Source organism: Drosophila willistoni (genome assembly GCF_018902025.1).
Source record: "Drosophila willistoni isolate 14030-0811.24 chromosome 2L unlocalized genomic scaffold, UCI_dwil_1.1 Seg196, whole genome shotgun sequence".
NCBI lineage: Eukaryota > Metazoa > Arthropoda > Insecta > Diptera > Drosophilidae > Drosophila > Drosophila willistoni.
Window position 1 is genome coordinate 2646162 of NW_025814048.1, and position 9536 is coordinate 2655697.

The 9536-nt window shown below is 46.4% G+C and overlaps 1 protein-coding gene across 1 annotated transcript; it reads left to right on the forward strand.

Moving 5' to 3' along the window:
• The first annotated feature begins 218 nt into the window (after positions 1-218).
• Positions 219-8928, forward strand: LOC124460010. Its single transcript, XM_047010025.1, has 2 exons — positions 219-320; positions 7981-8928. Exon 2 carries the CDS (start codon positions 8015-8017, stop codon positions 8879-8881), a length of 867 nt encoding a protein of 288 aa, XP_046865981.1. The 5' UTR covers positions 219-320; positions 7981-8014; the 3' UTR covers positions 8882-8928.
• The last annotated feature ends 608 nt before the right edge of the window (positions 8929-9536 follow it).

The window sequence follows — 9536 nt, forward strand, 5'->3', positions numbered from 1 at the left end:
CTCGCGCCGCTCTCCCGATGGTGCCCATCGCTCTCCCCACGAAAGAACTCCCCACACTTCGCTCCAAGCGGGGCTTGGTGCCCTGCTCTTAATTAAGCTAGTTTTTAGTGTCAAACTTACAAGTGAATAAAAAAGAACATTGAAGTGAGATTGCTGCAGTGCCCAATTTCTTGAAGGAAGACATTTTAAGGAAAAAATTCATTTAGCTGCCTACTTAGGAAATTCAACCCCCCTACGAATACATTTGGTCCTTCGAGCCGGATACTAAGATCCTCTCGAACCACTAGCATCGGTGGAATTTCATCCATATTTCAAGCTAAGTAATTTTTTTGCAAATTATAGGTATATGAGTACATGTACATGCCTCCAGCATCCGTACCCATACTCACATACATATAATTGTTGCCATTGATTCTCCTAATCCAAGTAAAAATTACTTTCGCGCAAATTTTTCCTCCTCAAAGGAGAGAAAATTTTGGTCCCCAAATTTTCATACATATATATGTGTCCAGTACATAAGGCGCCATATTGGTTCGCCCACTTCAAGTTTTTTCCTCGCACTTTGGCATATATAGGCCAAGTATATAAGGCGCCATATTTTATTTGCCTATTTCCAATATATATTTTTTCGCAATTTCAAAAAAATATTAACACATATGTATGTATGCAGTGAATCAAACCTACGAAAAAAGTGATCTCCTACATATAAGATATATATGTATATGCAAGCAGAGTGTGTGAATGTGACAAAAATTACAAACATATCCAGTGCTACATTAAATCCAAAAATAAAGGTTTTGTGCAAATACAGTCCACTCCTGGGAAAAGTGTGCGCGCAGTGAAAGGTGGTTTTCAACGAAGAGAAGAAAATTTTCAATACAAATAATAAAGATTTTTAAAAAAAAAAAAACGAAAGTGAACCACCCTCTCACATATAAAAGCCACACTTAGACATTTCTGGTGACCAGACACCCTATAAAGTTGGGGGCATATCGGTTAGACACAGCAAAAGAAATCATATTAAAAAAAAAAAAAAAAAAAAAAACATTAATTTATATAAAGAAATCCGATCCATTCACACCTCTGCATATCGCCATTCCATATTTTCATATTTAAAAAAAAAGAAAAAAGAGAAAAAGAAATTTTTAAATACATATATATATACTCCAACATTTTACATATCCATACACATACATATATATACATATTTTTCCATACATAAAATTTTACATATATATATACATATCCATACACATACATATATATACATATTTTTCCATACATAAAATTTTACATATATATATTCATATCCATATACATATACATTCCACAAAATTTCTAATTTTTTCGCACACAAATATATTTTTCCACCACCGCGAACAAATCCCGCTATCCCTTGCAGCCTATATACATACATACATACGAGCATACATAAGTACCGCTTAACTGCAGTATACCAGCACAGCTGCAAGCTCATGTGCCAAAGACCGGCACAAAGCAAACGACCAAAAGTAGCTGTGCTGTATACCCTAGGTTGGCAGGCACTTTGTGGGGTATATAGGTTGAAGGGTCACGTTGAGGAAAAAAATCGAATAATATTTAATTGGTAAAAATTTGTGTTCCGCGTTTTTGTTTATTCTATTCCCACGCGTTCCAAGTCGTATTTTTTGGAGTTATATTTCAATTCCAAAATATTCCCACGTGTTCCAAGTCGTATTTTTGGAGTTCTATTTCAATTCCAAAGTATTCCCACGTATTCCAAGTCGTATTTTTGGAGTTACATTTCAAGTCCAAAATATTCCCACGTGTTCCAAGTCGTATTTTTTGGAGTTATATTTCAATTCCAAAGTATTCCCACGTGTTCCAAGTCGTATCTTTGGAGTTAGATTCCAATTCCAAAGTGTTTCCAAGCGTTTCAAGTCGTATCTTTGGTTCTATTGCAATTCCAAAGTATTCCCACACGTTCCAAGTCGCATCTTTGGAGTTATATTGCAATTCCAAAGTATTCCCACACGTTCCAAGTCGTATCTTTGGAGTTAGATTCCAATTACAAAGTGTTTCCAAGCGTTTCAAGTCTTATCTTTGGTTCGATTTCAATTCCAAAGTGTTTCCACCCGCTCCAAGTCGCATCTTTGTAGTTATATTTGAATTCCAAGGTGTTCCAAGCCGTTCCTAGGGTTTTTTGGCAGTGTTCCAAGTCATTCCAAACGTACCAGCTCGTTTTCTGGTTTTTTTTTTTTCAATCTATTTCAAGGCGTTTCAAAGCCGTTCTTCAAGTGGTTTGGTAGTGTTCCAGTTTTTCCCAAACGTTCCAGTTCGTCTTTTTGGCTAATTTTCAAGCCGTGCCAAGCCAGCTCACCACTTTATAACCGCCACTCTCTGGGGTTATGAGCACGAGCCCGTCAAAAGACGAGAAAGCAGCTGAGAACACTGCAGCCCCGAGCAAATCCTCAATTGCTGCTCCAGGTCAGCGCCAGAGGAGTACCAGCCCTACTACTCCTCCTTCCCGAGCATTTCAGACCCTCTCTAGTCCACTAACTCTCAAGTCCGCACCATCGAGCACGACCTTTCAGCAAGCCACGTCAGAGCCACGACGAGCAAGCCAAAAAGAGGTCAAATCATTGGTACCACTTCCACAGATTTTGGTAACCGCCCCAAGAGTCACTCGGTCCGAGACCAAAAGGGTTTTAGCTGCTTCCACCATGGCTTTGAAGAAGTTTGGTTCCATTTGCGATAAACTAAGTCAGTTTGAAGTCGACAACCACGTCACGTCACTGTCCGAGGTCAGCGTATTTACGCTCCAAGTCCGTCGTGATCGAGTTCAAGCGTTGTGGGAGAAGGTCGAGCAGGAATATGAGAAATGCGAGGCACTCATAGATGGTAAAGACGATAACTCTGAAGATTTAGCCATCCAAGCTAAATATGACAAATGCTATCAAGTTTACGAGCGATGCACGGCTCGATTAAACGAGCTTATCCATGAAAGGTCTGCTCCGACTCCTCCGAACCGTCATGCGCCTACCTCTGCACCAGCAGAACGAGGCTGTCGATTGCCACCCATTGACACAGAAGTCTTTACGGGAGATTATTTAAAATGGCCCACGTTCCGTGACTTGTTTACAGCCATCTACATAAGCGATTCGCGAATTTCCCCTGTTGAAAAGCTGTACCATCTCCTAGCGAAAACGAGGGGTGAAGCCAACCTCATTGTAGCAAAATTCCCGCTTACAAATGATGGTTTTGAAACGGCATGGAATGCACTTAAACAGCGTTTCGAAAATAAGCGACTTATCGTGAACAGCCAATTCCGAGCACTTCTTGACCTGCCTCAAATTTCCCATGAGTCCGGAAAAGCATTACAGGATCATCAGAATGCTCTGCAGGCATCCATTCGCGCTTTTGAGCACTGTGGCCTGCCAGTAACCACTTGGGGAGGCATGTTCGTATTTTTCTGTTCCATCAAATTGCCAAAGAATACCCTTTCATTATGGGAGCAATCTCTGGGAGACAAGACTGCCATTCCAGAGTGGCAAATGATGGACGATTTCCTCACTGAGCGGTTCCGTACGCTCGAAGCGGTGGAAAATACAACTGCAATGGCTATTTCGGTTCCCACATCGAAACCTCCACGAAATCCGATTCCAGCCACCCGAAAGGCTAATACATTTGAAGCCAAGGTGACCACCAAACCAAAATCCTGTGATCTCTGTATGAAGGAGAATCACCCGGTGCGTCGATGTCCCCGCTTCCTTCAGATGACGGTGCCAGAGAGGGTGGCATACATAAAGAAAAAGTCCCTTTGTCTGAACTGTTTCGCAAGAGGACATCAAGTAAAAGATTGTCCGAGTCAGCACAATTGCTTCACGTGCAAGGGGCGTCACAATACGCTCTTGCACAAGGACGCCCGACCGGAGAATAATCCAACGTCGGTCCCAGCTCAGCCCAGTTCGCACAATATTGTCCGGACTTACTTTACCTCTGAGGCAAGGTCCTCACGAGATAAGTTGCTAGGTACAGCGATCGTGGACCTTTGGCACAAGGGCACTACTTATGCTTCACGGGCGCTATTAGACCCGGCTTCTGAAGCCAATTTCATATCCGAAAGAATGTTCCGACTCATGAAGTTACCATTCCAAACTGTCAGGGCCGAAGTGACAGGCATTAACGGAAAGGTCAATAGAACCTTGAAGGTCTGTCACATAAGCATTCGGTCATCGCATGGACCTCCAGTCCAGATCGAGATAGAAGCGTTTGTCTTGTCCCAAGTTGCTGATGATTTGCCGTCATGTACGATAGCCCAAGCCACACTGGAAGGAATGCCCAATATTCCTCTAGCCGACCCCTCCTTCAGATTAAAGGCAAAGATCGATCTACTCCTTGGCATTGATGTAATACCAGCGGTGACTCTTTCCGGCATCCAGACCGAAGTGTGCGGATCTTTAATGGCTCAAGAGACGAGATTCGGTTGGGTCATTTCAGGCCCGTTGCAAGGGGTCCCCGTCAGTTCATGTGCCGCGTTCACCACGAGGGTCGCAGTTAGCAGAGAGGAGGGACTTGAAACTCTTCTCACAAGGTTTTGGGAGGTGGAGGATCTACCGGGCAAACCGGTAGAAGATTCTGACTCTGTTTGCGAGGTCAATTTCCAGAAGACCACAAGAAGAGATGTTGCGGGGAGATATACGGTCTCACTTCCGTTTCGAGATCCAACCAACATCAACCTTGGTCATTCCAGACCAGGGGCATTGGCTCAGTTCCTAAAAAACGAAAGCCGACTCCTTAAAAATATTCCGGCAAAAACTGAGTATGACGCCGTCATCCAAGAATATTTGGACTTGGGCCACATGCGTCAGGTTCCATTTGACGGCACTAATAACAATTTTTATTTGCCACACCATGCGGTTTTCAAGCCCGACAGCACCACAACAAAGGTACGGGTAGTTTTTAACGCCTCTAGCAAGTCCACCAACGGAGTAAGTCTCAACGACATACTTTACCCTGGTCCGGTACTTCAGTCCGATCTCACTACTCAGATTCTCAAGTGGCGTTTTTTCCGAGTAGTTTTCAATGCCGACATCACAAAAATGTACCGCCAAATTATGGTCGATCCAATCCACACGCCATTTCAGAGGATCCTGTTCCGAAATAAAGAGGGGCAACTTGGTGATTACGAGCTGAATACCGTCACGTTTGGCATTAACTGTGCTCCGTTCTTAGCCATCCGAGTACTTCAGCAACTCGCAAGTGATGTACAATCCAAATTTCCTTTGGCTAGCGATATTATCAAGTCCTATATGTATGTCGATGATGTCCTGGCAGGGGCTCATAATGAAACAACGGCAATCGCAATGGTCAATGAACTTCAAGACGCTCTTGGTTCAGCTGGCTTTCCCTTGCGCAAGTGGACATCGAATGTGAAGAGCGTGCTCAGTTGTATTCCAAAGAGTCATTTACTGAATGCTGATTTCCTCGACATCGAAGAGGCCAGCACAGCGAAAACACTGGGAATCCGATGGAAAGCGACTACGGATGAGTTTTATTTTGTCATCTCACCCCAAGATGTCAAGTCAGCTTATACTAAGCGAGAAGTCCTCGGGCAGATCGCCAAGCTATTCGATCCCGCTGGCTGGCTGGCTCCCTTTGTGATTCAAGCCAAGGTGTTTATGCAAGAGCTCTGGTTACAAGAGCTAGGGTGGGATGATCAATTGCCCAGTGAACTCCATCACAGGTGGCAGGATTTTACAAAGAGCTACTCCTTCCTTGACCAGATCCGAATTCCACGATGGGTTCTTCATGACCCAAATTCCGACATCCAATTCCATTGTTTTTGCGATGCGTCACAGCGGGCTTATGGTGCCGCAATTTACGTGCGCGTTAGCAATGACCAAGGCATATCATGCTGCCTTCTTGCAGCGAAATCTAGAGTCGCCCCGGTTAAAACGGTTTCATTGCCCCGCCTTGAATTATGCGGAGCTACACTTTTAGCGGAACTGGCAGCTGCAGTTCTTCCGCAACTTCCAGTTGATAATGCGGAGGCTTTTTATTGGTCAGATTCCACCGTCGTACTGTCGTGGTTAAATAAGCCACCCTGCACATGGACAACGTTTGTCGCAAATCGGGTAGCAAAGATTGTGACGGCAACAAATGACGCCCCATGGAATCACGTTCGTTCAGAGGACAACCCAGCAGATCTCCCTAGCCGCGGCCTGAGTGCGCAGGAATTGGTACACAAGGATTTGTGGTGGCACGGCCCACCATGGCTACGGGAACCACAAGAGTCCTGGCAGCGAGCGACACCACTCCCACTAGACACTGCCTTGGAGAAGCGGGTAGTGAAGGTCCACGTCGCGATCGCTAAGCCAGCCAACGAGATATTATCTCGTTTTTCCAATCTGGCACGTGCCTTACGAGTGATAGCATATGTGATCCGTTTCGGCAGAAGGTGTCGTAAACTGCCAAACGATTACTCCGGGGAGGTGACCTCTAGCGAGATCAATCAAGTACTCCAGGCGTTGATCCGAGTCACTCAGCGTGATTACTTTCCGACGGAACATCGGTGTCTACAGCAGAAGAAATCTCTGCCCACGTCTAGCACCATTCTCAATTTGAATCCTTTCATTGACGCATCAGGTGTGATCCGAGCATGTGGGCGCGTGCAACAAGCAGCGGCCCTTAGTTACGATGAGCGTAACCCCATTCTGTTGCCAGTAGTAAGTCCGTTGTCCCGGCTGTTGGTGCTTTTCACGCATCAGATCTCTCTCCATGGGGGCAGCCAACTGGTAGTCCGTCTCATCCGACAGAGATACTGGATTCCAAGACTGCGGAATCTAGTAAAATCGGTGGTCAATTCATGCAAAGTCTGTGTGATTTATAAAAGAAGGCTGCAATCACAGCTAATGGGCACCCTTCCGGCCCAGCGAACTACTTTCGCACGTCCTTTCACGACCACCGGTATAGATTTTGCAGGTCCTTTCGACATCAAGAGTTTCACCGGCCGCGCTTGCCGCATATCAAAGGGATATGTGTGTGTCTTTGTTTGCTTTTCCACCAAAGCCATTCACCTTGAGGCAACTTCGGATTTGAGTACCGAAGCATTTCTGGCAGCATTCGCTCGCTTTGTATCGAGGCGAGGGTGTCCCCAGCAAGTGCAGTCCGACAACGGGAAAAACTTCGTAGGTGCATCCAGAGTGCTTGAAAAAGATTTCCTAAATTCTACCCAGCAGAAAATATTATCCCACTACAGCCATCAGAATCTGTCCTGGCATTTCATCCCTCCCGGGGCACCACACATGGGAGGGTTGTGGGAGGCTGGAGTTAAGAGTTTTAAAACTCTGTTCTACAAGGCCACTTCCAACCAAAGGTATACTTTTGAAGAGTTCTCTACGCTGCTGGCTAAGGTAGAGGCGTGTTTGAACTCGCGGCCGATTTCTCCTATGTCTGAAGACCCCACCGACTCTTTAGCTTTGACCCCAGGCCATTTCCTAGTTGGCGGTCCATTGCTATCCGTGACGGAACCTGAAATCAAGGATCAGGTACCGTCTATCATTAACCGGTGGCAGCGTCTGAAGGCCGTGAGTCAGCATTTCTGCACCCGATGGAAAGACGAGTATCTGAAGGAGCTACATAAGCGCAATAAGTGGCGATTCCCTTCTAAAAATCTTGAAGTGGGCGATCTGGTGGTACTCAAAGACGACAATCTTCCATTTAATGAATGGCGTCTCGGGCGAATCCACCAGACACACCCTGGCAGTGACGGCAATGTCCGCGTCGTCGAACTGCTTACCGCTCGCGGTATTGTGAAGCGTCCCGTCGCAAAGTTGATCTTTCTTCCTCCAGAAGAAAGAATTCAAACCCATTACGTAAAACTACAGTAGCGTCCAGCACTTGGTCCTTCCTCCCAAGGAAGAAGGGCCGAGCTGCCAGTAGTAATATGTGTTTTATCGTCCTACATTAATCCGCTTTCTTCATTATTTGTCCCGGCAGCTTCCTGATATTCGTCAACCTAGATCCCGTTTCCATGGCTCCGAGACCGCGTTCAGTACAGGCATCGAAAGAGGAGCGCAGATGTTCGCGAGGAACTGAGTCCTTCCGTTGCCGAGTCTGTCGCGGAATCCATCCTCTGAAGCGATGCCGTCGCTTCCTGCGGCTGAACGTGGAGAAGAGGATGAGGGCAGTGCTGGCGAATAAGTACTGCGCCAATTGCCTGGCCCACCAACATTCCGGAGGAAGCTGCTTAAGCGGTGATAAGTGCCGAATCTGTGAGGAGGATCACCACACGCTGCTTCACTTCCATGAACAGCCACGTCGACGCACTCCAAGCTCCGTCGTACGCCGAGTCACCCCCGAGTCCTCCAGACGAAGGGTCGCGCCAACGCCAGCCTCCGATCCGAAACTGACCTTGACCACACTGCTGCAGCACCGCAATCCGCATCTGATGCCCACGGCGATGGTGCGCATTGAGACGGAGGGAAAAACCTTCGACGTGAAGGCCCTGGTGGACCCTTGTTCTGCGGTATCGTCGATGGCGACGTCATTGGCCACGGCCTTCAAGTTGACAGCCGTCAATATAGGGGCAGAGAAAGCGGTGGCAGCAGTGATCCGGTCCCCAATCAGTGAAGGATGGCGATTGGAGGCGATCCTGAAGGTGGTCGATGGCTTGTGCTGCCGCACTCCAAGCGCTCCGGTGGACCCACAGATCGCCAAAAAGTTTGAGGGCATCGTCCTGGCGGATGAGACGTTCTACCGACCGTCGTCAGTGTCTCTGGTCCTGGGCGCGGATGTGATCACGGAGGTCATGCTAGAAGGGAGTCTACCTGGGGTTGGCGGGCGGCCGATTGCGATGCGCACAGTTTTTGGCTGGACCCTGTCCGGAGCGTGCCATTAAACTGCCTGGGTCTTGCACTCCTGCAAGGGGGGAGCATGTTTATGCCCAACCGGGCAACACAAGGGTTAAAGGAGGCGGAAGCTTTCACCTCGCGCCGCTCTCCCGATGGTGCCCATCGCTCTCCCCACGAAAGAACTCCCCACACTTCGCTCCAAGCGGGGCTTGGTGCCCTGCTCTTAATTAAGCTAGTTTTTAGTGTCAAACTTACAAGTGAATAAAAAAGAACATTGAAGTGAGATTGCTGCAGTGCCCAATTTCTTGAAGGAAGACATTTTAAGGAAAAAATTCATTTAGCTGCCTACTTAGGAAATTCAACCCCCCTACGAATGTTTTTTTTTCTTTATTATCCTTTGCTTAATTAGCAAAACAACCTGCTAAATACATAAAAAGCAAAAGACAAAAATAAAACCCAGTTTGTATATGTACAAAAAAGAAGTTGTTTAGTTTTCTTTCCACACGCAGCCATCTAATTATGAAAGCAAACACATAACACGCACACACACACACACCTACACACACATATGGCAAACATATTTCCCATTATCGAAAACAATTAGGTAATTTCCATTCAGAGTTCCATTCACATTGGCATTGGCATTGGCAATTCGTATTCGCTAGTCCTGTCAGCACAAACAGAATTCTAGCAATCAAGCGG